Source organism: Sarcophilus harrisii, chromosome 3, assembly GCF_902635505.1.
Source record: "Sarcophilus harrisii chromosome 3, mSarHar1.11, whole genome shotgun sequence".
In the NCBI taxonomy this organism is placed as follows: domain Eukaryota; kingdom Metazoa; phylum Chordata; class Mammalia; order Dasyuromorphia; family Dasyuridae; genus Sarcophilus; species Sarcophilus harrisii.
This window is the reverse complement of record NC_045428.1, coordinates 29,527,592-29,548,212: the sequence shown is the minus strand read 5'-3', so window position 1 is coordinate 29,548,212 and position 20,621 is coordinate 29,527,592. Positions and strand designations below refer to the sequence as shown.

The 20,621-nt window shown below is 37.3% G+C and overlaps 1 protein-coding gene across 4 annotated transcripts in view; it reads left to right on the top strand.

The window, feature by feature from the left end:
* Positions 1-20,621, top strand: part of PLD1 (phospholipase D1) — a 262,525-nt gene that overhangs the window by 132,926 nt on the left and 108,978 nt on the right. For all 4 annotated transcript variants that reach the window (XM_031957665.1, XM_031957664.1, XM_031957663.1 and 1 more), the window contains 5 exons: positions 492-637; positions 1,890-1,998; positions 4,072-4,137; positions 12,862-12,920; positions 14,875-14,967. In XM_031957665.1, coding sequence (XP_031813525.1) covers positions 492-637; positions 1,890-1,998; positions 4,072-4,137; positions 12,862-12,920; positions 14,875-14,967 — 473 coding nt within the window. The remainder of the gene's footprint in view (positions 1-491; positions 638-1,889; positions 1,999-4,071; positions 4,138-12,861; positions 12,921-14,874; positions 14,968-20,621) is intronic.

Here is a 20,621-nt window from a genome sequence, read left to right as displayed (position 1 = left end):
ATATGATTTCTGGGGCATGAGAAAGAGAGCAGAGCAGTCCTACTTTCTTATCTGCATTTGGCTACAATCTCCTGGCTTTATTTACCCTTTTCATTATTTACTGGTTTTTCCAATTGTCCATGTGCTTGGTTGGCTGAGGACAATTGACTTAATGTCTCTAGTCATATGGTTTTAGGTGACTGCTTTCTAGGACTACATCATGTAAAGAACTCAGAACCTGAGAGTCTATTGGTGATGTACTTGAAGTGATGAGCATATAAAATACTCATACCATTTTTTAGTAAAATTGCCTAACTACTTCTGTAAAATGTGGGGATTGAAGTCATTTGACAAGAGTCATTGAGCAACTTTCTGAAAAATAAGGTTACTTCCAGTTTGTACATGCTTCAAGTTTATGATATGACCCAGTTCCTCATTTTTAAAAGTCATTTAAATGGCTTACAGTCATCAGATGCCATCTAGATGCCAATAACTTTCATCTGTCACTGCAGGTACCAAGTATTAATCTTTACACTATTGAATTAACCCATGGTGAATTTACATGGCAAGTAAAAAGGAAATTCAAGCATTTTCAAGAGTTTCATAGAGAACTACTGAAGTACAAAGCTTTTATTCGAATCCCAATTCCCACCAAAAGGTAAATGTTTCATCTATATCAGAATCCAAAAAACAATGTGAATGGGGGGAAAAAAATCTTCTGAATGTTATTTAATGGTTATGTGATCTTTATTCATTTGTTTATTTATTTGTTTGTTTTTGCTGAGGCAATTGGAATTAAGTGACTTGCCCAGGGTCACACAGCTAGGAAATGTTAAGTGTCTGAGGTCAAATTTGAACTCAGGTCCTCCTGGCTTCAGGGCTGGTGCTCTATCCTCTGCACTACTTAGCTGCCCCTGGTTATGTGATCTTGAACAAATTACTTGACATTAATGACCTTTCTGAGTCCTCATTTGTCAAATGAACATGTTGAACTCAATGGCTTCTGATATCTCTTTATACTCTAGATATATAATCTTATATTAAATATTTCCAAATGCCGCTTACTAGTTATTTATCATTGGGCAAATCCCTTCACTTCTCTGTACCTCAAATGCCTTATTTGTAAAATAAATGGGCTAATTCTTTTAAGGTTTTTTTTCCTCCCATTGGACCAATGGGTCCCTTGACCCCTTTTACCCTTAAATTATGTAGTGCCAGTTGGACCATACATTGCCCATTAGGGAAAAACAAAACAAAATAAAACTTAAAAGAACTGATGAAAAAGAACTTCCTAAAAATGAGTCATGTTGTAAAAGTATTTTACTGTTGTTCAGTTGTTCTTTGGTGTCTTTGTGATCCCATGGACCATAGCATACCAATACTGTCCATGGTATTTACTTGGCAAAAATACTGTTGTAATTTGCCATTTCCTTCTTAGTCAGTGGACTAAGGCAAACAGAAGTTACATCATATATAGCTAGTATAACATACTAGCTATATTTGATACACATAAGTATCTGTGTCAGATTTGAACAGTGTTTTACCGTATGAACTGATAAATGTATGCTTCCTTTATATGTTATGTACATGTCTGTGTTGAGATTTATTGATCTTTTTGTGTTCATTTTCTGTTAGACTTTAGAAATATCAAGATAAAGATACAGAGATGTACACATTTCTGGGAATGCGTACATTTCTTTTTCATTTCATTGTTGGAATTGTATAATTGTTTTCTTACTGATTTGTCTCAAAACCAGTCTTCCCATGTTTCCTTGTATTTCTTCCCATGTTTCCTTGTATTTCTTCCCATGTTTCCTTGTATTTCTTCCCATGTTTGTCTTCTTCCCAAGTTTCCTCAGCTTCTTTGCTTGTTCTACCCCAATAACGTTCCTTTTCTGTGTGTGTTCAAGGCACACATTTCGAAGACAAAATGTCAAAGGAGAAGAACCAAGAGCAATGCCAAGCTTACCTCGGACATCAGAAAATATGGTCAGAGAGGAGCAGTTATCCAGTAGAAGAGTAAGTCCCTCACCTTCCTTTGCCACAACTGTTACCAATGAAAACAAATCAAACTCATTTTCACTTGAATATTGTCATTTTTAGTGGGTCCTCTGAAATCTGTGTGTCTTATATTCTCCCATATTTAGACAGAGAGGCAGTATGGCATATTGGATGGGGCCCAGACTCATGAAGACTTGGGTCTCAGTCCCATCTAGGAACTTCACCACTTCCCTTCACCACTGACTCTAACCATCTAAGCTGGTTCCAGCTAACCATCTAAGACTAGACTGTGGAGTAGTTGTAGATCTGTGTTAGTAGAGAAAGTTTCCCTACTTAGATTTTCCTGGGCCAATAAAATCACAGTTCCATTTGAAAAGTAATTACATGGTAGCAAACTGGTTTGGTAGACAGAGCTTGAAATCAGGAATAACTAGATTGAAATACCTACCACCTCGGACAATAACTGCCTATGCAAATGACATAACCTCTCTGAAATTCAGGTAACTCTCTAGGTTTTTACCTGCAGGATTATAGGTAAGATTGGAGGAAATTAAAGATGTATATAACTCATTGTCAAATGGTAGAATATCATACGTTAAAAAAAAAAAAGAAGAACAGATGCCAAAAAAAGTTACAAAGTGAAAAAAAAGGAACAAAAATCTCTGAGAGAAAGTCTTACTTTTCTCTATTTTACCAGAGTTAGAACTTCAACAGCAGAAAATTTCCAAGTTAACATCAGGCATAAAAATACAATGAAAAATCCCAACTCTTATCATGAGGACTCAATAATATGTAAATATATGAAAAAATTCATGAGGACTACTTTTTATGCTCTTAAAGGGAAGAGTTGGTTTGGCCAACTTTGTGCTTCTCAATCTGGTTAGAAGCTTTAGAAATTAGTTCTGTAGTGGAATGGAAGCTCACTGAGAGCAGGGATTGTTTGTTTGATTTTTATATTATCAGCACCCAATACAGTGCCTGATACAGTAGACACTTAAAAAAAAAAAAAAGGTTTAATGAATGGAATGTTACTGTTTCTTTCAATTCCAACACCTCTGGTTCCATTTTGGCTTCTATAAGTAGGATTGGAAATATTGGTTCTGCTATTGGTATTTTCCCCAATGGCACAAGTGAATAATGCTATATTTGGGAGCAGGCTTAATTTTAGATAGTTTTAATCTCCAGTTCTTTCTGCCTCTGAGGCCAATTCTGCTTTCTGACTATACTATCTCTGACACATACAGTGTGAATCTGAACGAATCACTTAAATTCTTGTCCTTTAGTCAGTTCTCTAAGACTATTGGTTGCAAAGAAGGTACCAATCTGTCTTTGCTCATTTGAAAGTTCCCTATGGACAATTCAAGTCAACAAGTATTTATTAAGCCTTTACTGTGTGCTAGGTACTATACCAGATGCTGGGGACACAATACAGCAAAAAGAAAGAGGATTCCTATCCTCGAGCAACTAATGGGGAAGACAATATTTCTATAGAGTAAAATCACAGATCCAATCCTTATCTATTTATTCTCCAAGCTGATCATCTGTATTTGAATCAAATCAACATCTCCAAGTAGTTGGAGTATATCTACTATGTGTTAGTTCTCGCTGGTTTAGAAACCCCAAGGTCTCCCATTTCATCCAGGTCATCTCCAGTGGTCTTGATCTATATCTTGCCACTGGACCCAGATGGCTCTAGAGGGAAAAGTGAGGTGGTGACTTTGCACAGCCCTCCCTCACTTAAATCCAAGTCACTTGCCTCGTCATGGCGTCCCTTCCCTGATTTCATGGTCCTCTTTGAGAATGGAGGACAAATAACAACAGCCAGTTCTTGCTGTAGCTGTTGAGATGAAGGGAGGAAGAGAGTGGGATGATGATATGATAATTTTGTTGGGGCCTAGAAAATAGAATGCTGTAGAGAGTTAAATAGTAATTGAAAATTTAAATAGCTCTTCATACTAAAAGATTGTTGCCAAATGAAATATACAGGATAATAATTGGCCCCTGAGGTTAGAAACACAATTTTTTTTTATGGCTTTCCATTTTCCCATATATTTGCACATTATAACTGAAGCTTTAATATTTGCATTTCAGAAACAACTGGAAGATTACTTGACAAAGCTATTAAAAATGCCCATGTATAGAAACTATCATGCTACGGTGAGTATCGTGTAGTGATTTGACTTTGGAAAAATATCTTTCATTGGAAAATAGAGAATCTGATTTGTGACAATTTCAAGTCCATGAAGATGAAATCTCCCTGGTGCTTTGTTTATTAACTCAAATGTTTTTATCCTCTTAGTATTGAGCTGTTAGTTCAAAGTAAATGAAAATGGAATTGAAAATTGACCTGACATGACATCCAAATGTTGGTGATAGAATGCTATTGCAATGGATACAACTTGTCATGGATGTTGGTGCAGACTGTAATCCCTCCATTCCTCCCACTCCCTGTGACTTTTGGCCACATCTTTCCAAAAGTCTCCATGGGAACACAAGCCCAAAATGCTAGAGGCTCTCCCCTAGATCTTTGGAGATGACATGAGTTCTTGTGTCACCTGTTAATCCTTGCTCTGCCAATATGACCTGTCCACTTCACTTTCCAGGCATGGATCTCATTGATAATTTATTCAAGTAGTTATACATCCTGAATCTTGCCAGTTCCCATATGACCAGTTGGCTTCTTTGGATACTGAGGCAAACAAATGGCTTTTGTTTTGTTTTTCTTTTTGTACAACTAATTAAAATTTCTGTATGACTTCTGGGATGAATTGACTTATTTTCATAGATTAGTTGCCTTTTTGTCCCTTCAAAGTAATCTAGGTTAAGTGATTTACTCCTGGTCACACAGCTTGTAAATGCCTTTTGTTTTGACATCATCATAGTTTCCATACATCTTTACTATCCTCATATACCCTTCCAACACTTCCTCAACAACAAGCCTTTTTTTTTTATTTAATTTTTAACTAACATTTTATTTTCCCCAGTTACACATAAAAATTAACATTCTTTAAAAAAAATGTGTATTCCAAATTTTCCTTCTCCTTCCCTCCTCTCCTCCCTTCTTGAGATAATAAGCTATTTAATATAGGTTATACATGATCAATCATGCAATAGGTATTACCATATTAGCCAAGTTGTAAACAAAGATAATAGACCTAAAGGGGAAAAAACATCCTGAAAAAATACAATGAAATTGTATTGAAATTCAATGAAAATTGAATGAAACACATTGAATGGTAAAAACCAAACCACACACATTGACTGTGTCTATAACGTACTTTATTCCTGAGTCCCCCACTTAGCCAGCAAAATCAGACATGGATTTCTTTTTCAGTAATTTTAAAAGCTGCTTAAAAAACTCAATTGCCTTCTAGCAATGACAATAGTGTTTTCAAACAACACAATTTTAAGTTCAATTCAATGATTCAACTTAACATTTATTTATTCAATTAGCCAATCAAGAAGCATTTATTAAGCACCTCTTGAGTGCCAGGTAGTGTGGTAAATGCTTAAATATTATTACTTTTGATCCTCACATCAACCATGGGAGGAAAATGTTATCATCTCCATTTTACAGTTGAGGAAACTAAGGCAAATAGAGTTTAAGTTACTTTTCTAGGCTTACATGGATAGTAAGAGCCAGAGGTTGGATTTGAATTCAGGTCTTTCTGACTTTCAGGCTCATCACTATGTGCAATATGGCATCACCTAGTGATAGAATATGGTATTATATCCTTCAGGACTCGGCTGAATCAGACTTTTGACCAATTTCTTTGCAATTCACATGGAAAGCCCAAAAAGATTTATTAAATTTTCCCTTCCCCCAAGCTTCACTTTCAGCATATCTTTTGGCTTAAAAAACATGGTTAGATGGTTAATTCACCTGTTGGTTTTTCATTCATGTTGGAAGCTCTAGCATCTAACTGACTAGCATAGGATTGTGTATTCAGGAGCCACTTGATAAATGCTGATTGAATTGTTTAAATAAAATCTCTCTTTTTAAATTTAGCTTTAATTTCTCCTCTAAGTCTAGTAAACTTCCTGATTTTCAACCTCATTTACTGGTGAGTTTTCTAAACACCTTGCCAATATTTTTTTGAAACAAAAAGAGACTCCGAGTCCAAAAGTCCTTTAACAACAAAGTGATTTCCCCCTTTTAAATGACCGTTTGGATTAATTTGTTGGAGAGAGCTAATGATCTCAGAGTAAAATCCAATTAAATTATGATATTGTTTTAACTTCACAATTTCTCCATTACTAAAACATAATCTAATTTAGTCTACTGGACATACAAATCTTGCTAGAGCAAATTTCTCCATTTTTTCTGAACTTTGATTGCTGATCTTAATTCTTCCTCTAGTAGTTGATAAATTGACTTTAAAAGTAAATCCTGCTATGATTTTCTCAGGCTCTATTGTTTTACTCAATTTATGGTTTTCTCAGTCAGTCAATAAGCATCAAGCATCCACTATGTGGGAGGCGCTGTACTAACTTGCATGTGGATGTAAAGAAAGGCAAAACCAAAACCATTCTCTGCTCTCAAAGAGCTTACAATCTAGTGGGGGAGACAACAAGTCAACTACAATGTACAAATATATAATGGCTACATTTGTAGACACCCACTATGCACAAGGCACTGTACTAAACACTTTTTGATTATCTCATTTGATTTTCACAACAACCCAGGGAGGTAGGTATTATTTATACAGATAAACTGGGGACAGTTACAGAAGGAACACACTAGTAGACACTAAGGAGAAACTGGACAGACTTCTGGGTAATGGACTTTAGCTGAAAATTTAAAAAAGCCAAGAAGCTAGGAGGTGGTGATGATGAAATAAGAAAGTGAGTACCAGAAGATGTGGAAAGAATCCAGGTGTAAGTAGACTGGAAAAGTAGGAATGGGTTATATTAAGCAGCATTTGAAAAGACAATGGGTTTTGAATTTGATCCTTGAAGTAATAGGGAGCCAGTTTAGTTGTTTGAATAGAGAGATCACATGATCAGGTATGAACTTTAGGAAGATCGCTAATAGCAGAGTGGAACATGGACTGGATTCAGGGAGAGACTTGTGGCAATTAGACCTGCCAGAAGATGATCGGTGCCTGAATTCAAGTGATGGCAAAGTTGAAAGAGAAAAGGAGGGATGGACAAGATGATGGTATGAAGCTAGAAATGACAGCATTTAACAACTGGTTGGATAGGAGGTTGAGAGGGTCACTCATCTCCAAAACACCTTCTTTTTATGGAAGCTTGGAAGTTAATAGCTTTGTGTTAATATAAAATAATGATTCAAGGAGTTCAGCTGAAGCTATCAAGCAGACTATGACTAATATAGTTATTTATATGACATTGTTAGACTATAAAAGAACAAAATATTGCCAAGTAGTTGATTGTTGTTGTTATTTTTTTAAAACTTAAGGAATAGGCAATAAAATTCCTGTTCCTGTAATTGTTATTCTTTTCCACAATCTCCACCCACCAAAAAAAAAAAAAAAAAAAAGAGAGAGAAAGAAAAGACTTTCTTCTAACTTCTATCTTTTCCTATATTTTCCATAATTTATATCTTTTAGAAGCCCAACCCTTTGTGCATTATTACAAAACTATGGGGATAAGCAAAGATCCTTCCTTTCCTGAAAATTTGTTTGAAGTAAATTATATTTTTATAATAGTAAAGTAAAGGAAATAAACAAGTTTAATTCTGTTTATTTTTGCTGAATACAGGGACTGGGCTTTATGTGAAAATAGTGGGTGCTTAATCAGTGTTTGTTGACTCGAGCAAGGATTAAGAAATTTGGTCTACCTTTTCTCATGAGAATAGTTATGAACAAACTTTAAGAGTGCTATGTAAATAGGAAACATTATTATTACAGTTTTGCTTATATCAGCGAAGAGAAGTTCTCAGAATTCTCGTTTCCTGGGTGGCAAAAAGAATCATATACATTTTCTTACTCACTTTATTTTCCATTCAAAACAGAAGGATGAGCAGGCACTTTGCGATTATTGAGGGTAACTTTGAAAAGAAAGGGAGGGAAGAAACATTGGATTGTGCTAGAATTTGCTGTATCTCTATAAGGCAGCATCATTTGCTGTCACCCATTTTTGGAACATTGTTGTCTCCCCATGATTTTTTTTGACTAGGCTTCTTCTCCTATCTCTACTCCAGGAGAGAAGAAAAGAGGCTCTACAGTGACTGTCAGTTAATCCACTGAATTTGCTTCTTGATCCCTATAATAAAAAATTGTTGGTTTTTCAGCTGATTTCAAAAAATGACAATAGTAATTTATTCTTCATCCTATGAAATGCTTAAAACAATCTTCCTTTCATTTTTTTGAATTTGACTCAGAGCTGGATAGAAAGAAAAACACTTCTTAGCATCTCCTGTCCTTGGATCCCAGAAGGACTTGACAGCCTAATGGTTAGAGGGAGAAGGAAGGGGAGGAAATTCCCCCCACCATTCCACTACATATATATATATATACATGTTTATATATAAATACATGTATATAATGTGTGCATATATATTTATAGATATATAATTGAAGATGATCTCAAAGCAGAGTCAAAACTTCCCTGAACTTGCCTGGGAGTTGTGAGAAATACTTCCCAATTAATCATTTAAACCTCCCAGGCTCAAATGTCTTATCTCCAACAAGGGCAATGATCTTGAGATTTTGAGATCAAAGGAAATACCTGGTGAATGAACAGACCTCAGGTTTCTCCTGTTTCAAAGGGCTTATAATTTTTACTGTGTGGGGAATAAATGTGATGTTAACACATGAACGGACCTTGTTGGAAAACAAAAAATAGAAAAGAAACATTGCCATCATTATCACTTTCTTCCTTGGATTAAACTGCTCTTTGCAGCTCAGTTATAGATTTACAGCCAAAAAGGATTCAAGAGATCAATACCAATCCCCTCATTTTCCATGTGTAGAAACTGAGGCAGATTGGTTAATTGACTTGTCCAGTGTTATACAATTAATAAATATCTGAAGCAGGATTTGAACTCAGGTCTATTTATTCCAAGTCCAGTGTGTTAGAAAAAATGGAGATTTGAATCCAAGTCCAGTGAATCTAAATCTTGCACTTTCTCTCCTGTACTTTGCCCTCCTTTTAGCTAGAGTGACTGAGTCAATCTATAAATATTGTATTTACTTTCCTAAATATTGGGGTTTTAAAAAAAGTAAGACAGTTCCTGCCCTCAAGGAATTCTCAGTCTAATGAAGGAGATAACATACATAAGACTAAAAGAGTAGGAGGAGACAGGGTTCATTACATGGAGGCATCATGGAGTCTTGCAGGTGGGAGTTCTCTGGTGTCCACGTTCTTTAATGAGAGTAACTGACAGGGTGCTGAGGAGGTGTGGTGCCATTTTGCAAGATGATGAGTTTCTGGAAACAATGATGTAATCTAGAAGATTGATGGGAATTTCTGGTGGCAAGTTGTGTTAATGTTTTATTCCAGGAGTTAAGATGACTCATCATTATGGATAGTTGAACCTCTCCTTACTCTACTCCATCATCTATTTGTCATACCTATGTCTTCAAATTCTTCTTTCTTTTGAATCAGCCCCCTTTGACTTTTATCGGATTTTTTTTGTTACTTGCGAGAGAAGGATAATTTTCTCAGTATCCATCTCTTCTAAGATCAAAAAACACGGGTATGTGTATATCAGTGTTCTTGTGTTTTTGTTCTTCATGTGCAGCCCTGATGCATAACAGGGTATGACTGGAATGCTGGACTTGACATAAGGAGGAGGTGGCGCCAATCCCAGTTCTGATAATTATATGCCATGGGACCTTGAGAAAATAACTTAAATCTTCCATTTCTCCATCTTTAAAATGGCTAGAATGATACTTGTTGCAAGGAAGGTGCTTTGTAAACCTGAGAATGTAATAGAAATGGTTGTCGTGTTGTCATGTTTCAGTCATGTCTCTATTTGGGGGTATTCTTGGCAAAGATACTGGAATGGTTTGCCATTTCCTTCTCCAGCTCATTTTATAGATGAGGAGACTGGGGCAAACAGCATTAAGTGACTTGCCCAGACACATAGTTAGGAAGTATCTAAGTCTGAATTTGAACTTGGGAAGAAACATCTTCCTGACTTGGTGGAGTTGATACTTGACTTTGTATTGTCTCTATCCAGAGCATCCATTTGTTTTGCATAATGGCCATTGGATCTTGAGTCTTGGTAAACACATTTGAATCTATTTTTGAAGGAGTATTTTTATTGTTTGGAAAACCCCACCTCTGACACTGACTGTGCAGTAGAACCATGAGCAAAATGCTTAACTTCTGCATGATTCATTCAGTTCCTCAAATGTAAGGTGAAGATACCAGCACTAATAATGTCTACCTTGGTGGGTTGTTGTGAGTCTCAGATGAAATAATACTTGTGAAGCCCTCACAGTATCGACTTAGAGCCAGAAATGAATTTAAACTGAAGCCCAAAGTGTTCACATGTTTTGGGAAGGTCACACAGATATTATGTGATAAAGGCAGGATTTAAAGCCAGGGATTTTTCCCAGTGTGCTTTGCTTTAAATACTTAAAAGCTAGAGATATATCATCATCACTTAAATAAGAATTATTTGCCTCTTTCTTTCTGGGCTGTTCATTCCAATTGGGGATAACTCATATTGTTAAGTTATTTTTGTTTTCCCCCCTTAATCTCAAGTCTAAATCTGCCTTTCTGCAACTTTGCCTCTTGTTTCTACTTCTATAAAATAATTTCAATTCCTCTTCTAGTTCTAAAGAAATAAAGAAATATAAAAACTCCAGAATACCTATCATGTCCCCCCAGTCTCTTCTCCAGACTAATCCTCCCAAATCCCTTCATTGAAATTGACCAACTCAAGGCCCTTCACCATACAGATTGCTCTCCTCTGTATGTTGCACAACCTACCAATATCCTATCTCAAAACTGAACATAACCTTCTAGACTAGTCTGATCTTCCCTTTTATTGTGTCTATATTTTATTTGTGCATAATTGTATGTTGTCTCCCCGCTTGATTTTAAGCTCCTTGAGGGCAGGGACTTTATTTTCCCTTCCATTATAACCTCAGTACATTGCACAGTGACTGATACAAAATTGAAATTTATAAATGTTAACTCTTATTTTATGAAGTTAAACATATTGATACAGAAATTCCTACTTTTAGCTATTTGGCTAGTCAGAGGAGACATATACCATTGCAATTTTATGTTTATTCTCCAACATGACAGAGTTGGTGTATTATCATGAATGCTTGCCTCAGAATCTGGAAGACCTGGATTCCAGTCCTGCCTCTAACTCATTTTATATGACCCCAAATAATAGGTATTGATCTGCTTTGATAGGGTTTCCTCCCTATCAAAGGGGGAGTTCCCCATCCTCAGGATATCAAAGCTACAAATATAGCATCTAAAAAAACCAGTTTCCCAAAATAATACTTAGTGAACATTTTCAGGGAATATGTGTCTTTTTTTAAAGACATTTTGAAATGGAAAAAAATGTAATGGTTTGAACTGAATTACCCTTTTATTGTTGTTGTTCAGTCAATTTTCAGTCTTGTGACTCCGTGACCCCTTTTTGGTTTGTTTTTGGGTTTTTTTTTTTTTTTTTTTGGCAAAGATAATGGAGTGGTTTGCCATTTCCTTCTCCATTGGTTTAAACTCAGTTTTATTATTTGCTTCCTTTTTTTCCCCCATCCACACACCCAGGCATAAGTTAGCTCACATGCCCGTGTTTCTTTCACAGTTTGCCAGGGATAGTTTTTCTCCTTCAATTCCTGGGGAGATGGGGAGTGCAGGTTTCTGATTTGAAAGTTCATGGCTACAGACTGTGAGTGTGAAAGCTCATCCCCGATAACCACTTGCAGAAGACATGCTAAAATCAAAGTGCATTCTCAGCAACATAATAGAAATAGATGTGACACATTAGTAATAATGATGATGCTATTTTTCCCTTAATAATTTTGCTCACTTGTATAATAATGTTAAAGATGAAATAACCTTAGTAAGAGAGTAACTTGTCATAAACCCATTTCAATTGAACTCCACCAAACAAAGATGAGAAGAATAAAGTAATAATGATAGTGATAATAATAACAGCTCACCTCCATATAGTTCTTTTAAAAAATTTTTATTATAGAATAAAACAAGTATTTCCACAATATAGTGCAATAAAAAAGATGATTACAAATGAAACTGCAAATTTACTGCTCTACAGAGTTCCTCAAGACTGTTCTCACAGCTCTGAAGGAAGAAAGGTAAATCAAATATAATCACCCCCATTTTACAAATGGGGAAACTGAGGTTCAGGTTACATGACTTACTCAAAGCCTCCCAGCTGCTAAATGTTGCAACACTGGGATTCAAATTCAGGTCTTTTTATTCTGATTCATGTGCTGTATTCACAGTGTGGCTTTTCACTCTCTGTACACATTCATTACTTGCTCTGCAGAGAAAATCTGTTGTCTGAAAATTGAACATGAGGGGAAAATAAGTAATAAAAATTATATTTTCTTACACGTGTGTATTATTTCTAAACCACAGAGGAATTTGTCCACAGAGCTAGGAAGTAGTCCCTAGGGTGAAAAAGAAGTATAATTTATTATTGGGTACTAAAGAAAAAAAAAAAAACCTGTAAAAGGGGATGGCCACTTAGGAAGAGATGGATATATTACCCATAGTAAATTCTGAAACACCTGGGATATGGCTCATTGCATGTTTTCCACATGAGTTCCTACTATGATTATTTTACAGCCACATTGTTACAGCTTTTCTCATCTTAAAACCAGTATTGTGGAGCCTGGTGTGAGCAACTCCAGGGCTGCTTACTAAAGATTGCCCATTGTTGGCCGAGTCCTAAGACGTGACTTCTTGTTCCCTTTGCAGACTGAGTTCCTTGACGTGAGTCAGCTGTCCTTTATCCATGATTTGGGACCAAAAGGCATGTAAGTTCAAGTGGGTGACAGTTTAAATGATTCATGGGATGCTGGTCAGTGTCACAGTTGGACTTCTCTGGCATGGGAACCACCATGTCCTCATCTGGCCAGATGTTTCTTCCCTTCTCCCCCTCCCCCCCCACAGATTAGAGAAACTGTGGGAAATTATCTGACAGGAACCTCGCCCATCATGCTGCTGTGAACAGCTGTAGCAGGCCCTCCAAATGTGCTTGGTGCCCAGATTTCCTTTTTTTAAATCCCAGAGTACATTGCAAGTTGTTGGTTGCAGCTGGACAGTGTATGTGGGGGTGAGGAAGTGGGGATGAGGTGAGGGTTGGATTGAAATGAAATAAGAGTACTTTCCTTTTGAGTATTTTACAAGAATGAGCAATAATCCTCAGTGGGGTAGGTATTTAAAAGTTATTTTTGTGAATGCAATATAGACTACAGTAAGGGTGATCTATTTCTCCAACTTTTATTCATTTGAATTGGGAGAATATCACGGTGTAAAGAGTTTGACTTTGTTGGGGAGGGGATGTTGTGAATGTTGTAGGTGGGGTATATGCTGTGTAGATAGGTCTGTGTCACCCTCAAGATCAGTCTGTTTGGCCCATATCCAGTAGCCACAAAGGGTTTAGAACAGGGAGGACCTTAGAGATCATCTACTTCCCAGCCTTAGTGGAATCCGAGAATCACTACCCAGCTAGTGGTGCCGTAGTGCTGAGAGGACTGGGTTGGAGTTAGGAAGACCCTAGTTCCAATTTAATCTCAGGCACTACTAGCTATGTGACTCAAGTGACCTAACTTCAGCTTCAGTTTTTGCATCTGGAATATGGGGATGATGATAGCACCTACCTCCTAGAACTATTTTTTGCATTGAATGAGATATTTGTAAAGTGCAAGCCTCAGAGCTCTAAAGAAGCTATTAATAAGAAGAAATATGACCGGTGTCAATAATACATACCCAGCAGTCAGGTGAAGTACAAAACTCTGTAAGAGAGACATAAAAGAATCAAGCTTTTCCAAGTCTAAATTCTTGGTCCAGGTTTACCTTAGTGGCAAATTAATTTAGCATTTCTTTTGTCATAAAAAGAAGTTTTCCAGAGTGGGTAGACTTCAAGATGGTGGTGGTGGTAATAATAATAACATCCAAAACACTGGCAAAACACTTGCCAAATATTGAGAAGACCGAGTTAGCATCCTGGATACCTTAGAATCAGCTGGAGTCAGGATAAGCAAAAGTCCTTGGTCTTTATTCTTGGTCTTTAGGGGTAGAAGTGAAGGGAATGGACACAGGATCTCTGTGACCTTCCTTTTCCACCTCCACCACCCAAGTGACTCTGGCTTGTCTTACTCCACCCCCTAATCCTTCCCACAATTCTCTGTATACACCAATTATTGAGCCATCATAGAATAGTGGGAAGGGCCATTTTCCAAGCATATACTAATAGAGTATTGTCCAATTGGTAATTAGTCTTAAGTGCTCAGTTGTCCAACCTCAGTGCATCAATTCAAGAGTTTCAGCCCTTTACAAAATATTATCACATTTAATCCTCACAATAACCCTGGGAGGTAAGTGCTATTATCTCCCTTTTATATTTTACTGAAGCTGCATCAGTTAGGTGACTTGCCTGGGGTCACATGGCTAGTAAAGCACTTGAGGCAGGATTTGAATTATGACTCAGATTCTATGTCCAGTGCTCTCCATCTACTTCCCCACCTGTTGTATCAGGTGTATCAAACCTCACCTGAGACATTGCTCGGATAGATGCTCAGTTAAATCACTTCCCTTCCTCTGAAATTCATTTTTAAAATGGGGATAATAATACCTGTAGAATCTCCCTCACAAGGTTGTTATGAGGCTCCAGTAAGGTGATATATAAATGCAACTCTTTGCCAATTTTAAATTTATGATAAGATTTAAATGCAAATTTGTAAATGTAAAATATTGCAATTATTTCAGAGAGGGCATGATAATGAAAAGATCTGGTGGACATCGAATACCTGGTCTGAATTGCTGTGGCCATGGAAGAGCCTGCTATCGGTGGTCCAAGAGGTAAGATCTGTGAGCTCTTCTATACTTTAATAAATGGTGACCCTTCTGCTCTTACTGGTGTAGCATCTGTCTGCTTCCTGCCACAAAAGGACTATGTCATACACACGCCATTTTTGTTATATTGGGCATTTAATTACGTTAGTGCTTTTCCCAGACACGTCTGACTAACAAAATTGATTTAGGGGCAGAAGTTTGATAATGTAAATAACATATTTCTCCCCTCTTCAAATCAAGCAGACCCTTAGATATGCTCAAATTGATGTCCATTTCATACTTGGGTTTCTTTTACTGTAAAAAAATGACTATTATACAGCAACAGTATTTTCAAGAGATTTTTCCTTAGTTGTTGAGTTTTTGAAAAATCAAGCCAATATTGACTCTGGAATCAGAGGAAGTTCCTAGCTCTTGCCCTTACTTTTTGGGCCTCAGTTTCTACATCTGTGACATTAGGGATTTGGATCAAATGTTGAGGTCTCTTCTACCTCTTAGTCAAGAAGCAGCCAGTCAACAAGTATTTATCCAGCTCTTACTATGTTCCAAGCATTGTGCAATTATTTTGTTTAGTTATTCAGTTGTGTCTAATTCAGTTTTATACAGAAAGAAAAATGGTGTCTGTCCTCACAGACTTGACATTTTAATAAGGGAAGAGAATGCATAAAAAGGAGTGGAAAGGAGGAAAACGGTGTTAGGAGTGGTGGAGAAAATCTGGACTCTAGACTGGAATGGCTGGTCTGAGCCAGCATCAGGTATTCCTATGTAAATGAAAGTGATGATTCCATGAAACTAGGTCCCTCATGGACATTCCCACTTTGCTGTCTTGAAATTTATACCGGAAAGCATTTAGACATCTCCAACCATCTCTATAAACATAATCAGAGTTTTTCATAGCACAAGCCCAAACAAAAGGACCCTTTGGACAATCATCATGATCATTTGTTTTCTCCAACAAATTGTTGGGATTTTTCTATTGCTTTCCACTCTTCTTGTTATTCGTCCTTCGGTCTCAAAGAGGACCATGAGAGCTGGGAGTTGATGCCATGACTTGCTACTGAATTGGATTTAAGTGAGGCAGGGATGTCCAAGGTCACCTGCTTCACTTTCTCCTCCAGTGGTCAGATACAGATCAGGACACCTGGAGATGGTTTTGGATGCAGTAGGAGACATTGGCCTTTTTAAGCTAAGGTCTTCAAAAGGTTTCAGTTTAACCAAGGCAGTGCCCAGTCAGTGATTAAGACTAGGTAAGAAATGAGACAGAAAATGGCCTCTTTTGCCTATTGGAAAAAAAAATCAATCTGGGAGGGGGAAATTTTCCAGGTTTCTGGCCAGAACAGAAACAATTGCTATTTCCATTCATTCTGAGTCAATCAGAGCCCAAACAATGACCAAGTAGGGCTTGACCTGGGATCTTATATTGGCCAATCTGTGAGAACCATGGGAAATCAAATTAGAGAAAACCACTTGTTTAGAATGGAAGCTCCTTGAGGGCAGGGAATCCTTCTCGGGTTATTTGTCTTCCTATCCCTAATGTCTGCACGAAGGAGATGCTTAGTAAATAACAACAATAATGATGGCAGCAAATTGAAATGACTATCTAATTGATTTGAAATGAATTTCTGAGAAAAATATTACTCTGGGAAGTTTGAATCTAAGTTCACATAAACTAATCTATGGGATAAATGAAATTACTTTTCAACTGTTCTCACCACTCCTTTGTATTTGGCTTCAATGACATTGCCAGAGAGCCCTTGCTGATTTAATTACCTGGGGATGAAATGTGCTTTCACTTTAACATTTTTAAGGAACACATTTTCAAGTTGATTAGTTCCATATTATTAAGCATCTCCTGACTGTGCTTTATAAATTAAGAATAATAACAAGATCAAATGGGGAGAATGATTACATCATGTGGACAGATTCAGGGAGTACATTTCCTATATAACAGATGATTTAGTTGGTAGAGGTGAGAGTTATTGTGAAAATTATCTGACACCTGGCTGTGACCATTCCTTTATTGTGTCTCCCATGACAACCCTCCTGAGTCCTTGATCTTTATTCCTAGAATGGCCATAAATGGAGAAGAAGGAAACACCAACCAGTTAGTAAATTTTCAAGCAGAGTAATAGAATTTTAGAGTAGCAAGGGATTGCAGGTTCCCACAGGCCCCTGCCAATAGCTACATATATATATTAGATTATCTATGGGTACCTGTATATCATATATACATGTATATATATATATATATGTCTGTGTATGTATACACATATACACATAGATGTATATATACATATATATGGTGAGGGAGAAAGAGAAGGAAAGAGAAGAGAAATGAGAGGAGAGGAGATTCAGAGACAGACTGAAAGAGACACAGACATAGAGACAGAAAAAGGCAGAGAGAGGAAGAGACAGAGAGATAGACAGCGTATATATGCACATCATCATGTTACAGAGAAATTTGGTGTCTCCACTAAATTCTTGAGCCTTTGATGCTTTGCACTATGGAGGGAGCTTGATATGACAGAAAAGGCAAATGTTTAATACCAAAGGTAAACTCTTTGAAGGCAGGAAGTTTCATTTTTGTCTTTAATACCTAGCAAAATACCTGCCACATAGTAGATACATAATAAATGCAGTTGGTTGATTGACCAATCTATCCCATTCTTGAATTCTTAACTTCCTCCAAGGGACAATTCAGGTGCCATATCCTATTCAGACCCTAGTTAATAGTGTATACTGTCTTAAAATAATAATTTTAAAATTATTTTATATTTACTTGAGAGCCAATGTAGCATAACAGAGAGAACCAGCCTCAGAGCCAGAAAGCTCTGAGTTCAAATCCCACTTTTGATATCTATCGACTTTGTGATCCTGAGCAAGGCATTTAATCCCTAGGTGGTTCTATAGGATTACATATTACAGAGAAAATGCCAGCCTGCATTGATAGAGCATGTTTCCCCATCTGGGAGTTCTCTTTACCAATGATGGCTATTTAATGAATGAATGAGAAATCTTGTGTCCAACTCCTAGACTGTCATCTTCCAAACATTGTTGGAAGTTTTGTACGTATCAAAAACTACCTTGTTCTCCAAGGAGCCCATTCCATAGAAAGTCTAATCTGAGAGACAAGCTACCAAAAACTTATTTCATAACTATCTGAACTCCTCTGCTTTCACTCATCTTTTCATTCAGTCATGAACCTTGCTTTCACATGTAAGAAGACAGGAAATAAGCATTCATTAAGCTCTTAATGTATGCCGTGTTGGGCTAAGCTTTGGGGTAACACGAAAACCACCAAAAAGAAAGAAATATTCCTCATCTCAGGTAGTTTCCACACTAATGGGAATAGAGAAGTGAAAAAGCAAGGGTTGGGGGATAGTGCTCGATAGCCTAGTGCATTCACAATCCCATCGCTATTTTTATTTATTTCAAGGTTTCACCTCCTCTTTCCCTTCCCCCCAAAACAAACAAGCCAAATGAGATAACTATCTACATCCTAATCTCAGACAAAGAAAAGACCCAGAAGCTACCTTGTCTAAAAACTATTTAGAATCCCTACTGCGACATGGGACAAGTGGCCATTCAACCTCTGCTTGAACGTTTCTGTTTCTGAACCACTTCTTAAGAAAGCTCTTTCCACTTTTGAATAGTCTCCATGTGGGGCATTTTTTATTCCAACTGACATCAAGTGCAGCAATCTCTTTGCACCTTCCAGCCCTTATTCTAGTTCTAGGGTCAACTGAATAAATCTGTTCTTTCTTACACATGAAGGTCCTTTGTACTCCTTGGTCTAGTAATCTACTTACTGTCAAGAAGGAGATGTTAGTCTGGTATGACTTCTTATGGAAGAGCACATGATGGCTCAGAGTTACCACTTTGCATTTTGAATTTGTACCAACCATCCCTTTAATAAAATATTCTTGAATTTTGCCAGGAATCAAAGCCTGGCTCACTGGCCTGTGGTTAAAAGATTCCAAAATGTGAATTGTCAGACATACTGTCTACTCCGTGACAAGTACTGGAGATACAAAAAAAAGGGCAAAAGCAGCCCTTACCTTGAGGGAGCTCACAATCTTTTGGGCATGGGAGATAAGGAAGCAGTAGGTGGCTTAATGGGCTGGGCCTGGAGTCAAGAATATCTGAGTTCAGATCTCGCTTCAGATACTTACTAGCTGTTTAATCCTGGGCAAGTCACTTCATCCTGTTTGCCTCAGTTTCCTCATCTATAAAATGAGCTAAAGAAGGAAATGGCAAACCACTCTGATATCTTTGCCAAAAACAAAACAAAACAAAACAAATAAACAGAAACCCTGTATACAATGTTGGTGTGCTATGGCCCACAGGATTATGACTGAAAAAAAAAAAAAACAGAAGGAAGAACATACCTATAACTACCTGTAAACCAGGTATTGACAGGATACATGGGAGGTAATTACTTATAGGAAGTCACTAAGGTAGATCAGGAATTTTGGCTGAGATTTGAAGAGGGAACCCAGAAAGTGAAGGAAAGGGAAAGGAACCATAGTATGTGGAGAGAAGGTGAAGATGCAAAAAAAGAGACAGGATATCTTGTATGAGGAAAATAGGCTAGCCAGTCACTGGATCCTAGAGTAAGTGGTAGGGACCAAGATATAAGAAAAACCTGGAAAAGTCAATGAGCCAAATTAACAGAAGTTTAATCAGTCAACCAGTATTCATTCAGCACTTATGTGCCAAGTACCTTGCTAGGCACTGGAGGTACAAGTGCCAAGAATCGAACAGTTCCTGTTTATATTCAACATTTAGGAAGTGTTTCTTTGGATAAATACAAAGTAAGTAAGCACAAACTCATTTAGATTCAGTCTGGGAGGGAACAGTTGGTATCTAAGTTGCATCTTGAAGGAAGAAAGGGGTTGCCTGGGGCACAAGAGTAAGAATGAGTAGTTTCTACTCCTGGGGACTGCCAGACAAGGAGGAATAGAGAGAAAGCCAGTGTGGCTGAATCACAGCATTTCAAAAGGCCACTAAAGAACATCCAGTGAGACTGGAACAATAGATTGGGATCAGGTTGTGAGGGATTTTAAAAGTCAAACTGAGAAGTCTGTGATTGATTATAGGAAACCAGGGACACTGATTGACTTGAGGAGTCTTGTGGTCAGAATTCTGCTTAAGGAAAGTTGTCTAGGCAGCAGGGTGAAAGATGGACTGCATTGGTGAGAACCTTGTGACTGGTAACCAATTGTGACTCTTTTATAATCATCTCAGCAAAATGGGATGATGAGGGTTTGAATTAAAGGGATAGCCCTTAGAATCAAGTGAAGAGAAGGAAAAGAACATGAGGGATGTTGTGAATTCAACTAGAAATGGTCAGATTTGGGGGGTGAGAAAGAAAAGTTGGAGTTGATATCCAGATTACAAATTGGGACTGGGAAGGTAGAGGTGCCTTAGGAAAAAGTAGGAAAGTTTGGAGGAGAGAGATTGGGGGAAGGATAATGAATTCATTTTAGTACATCCAGATAAATTTTTTTTAGACAACTCCATTTCTTCCCCATTAGAATCCTCCTTCTCTTCTTCCTTTCCTTCTTCTCCTTCTTCCAAAGTAATCAAGGTTAAATGACCTATCCAAAATCACATTGCTAGTCAATGTCAAGTGGTTCTTTAGAATTTCATTGTTGAGAACT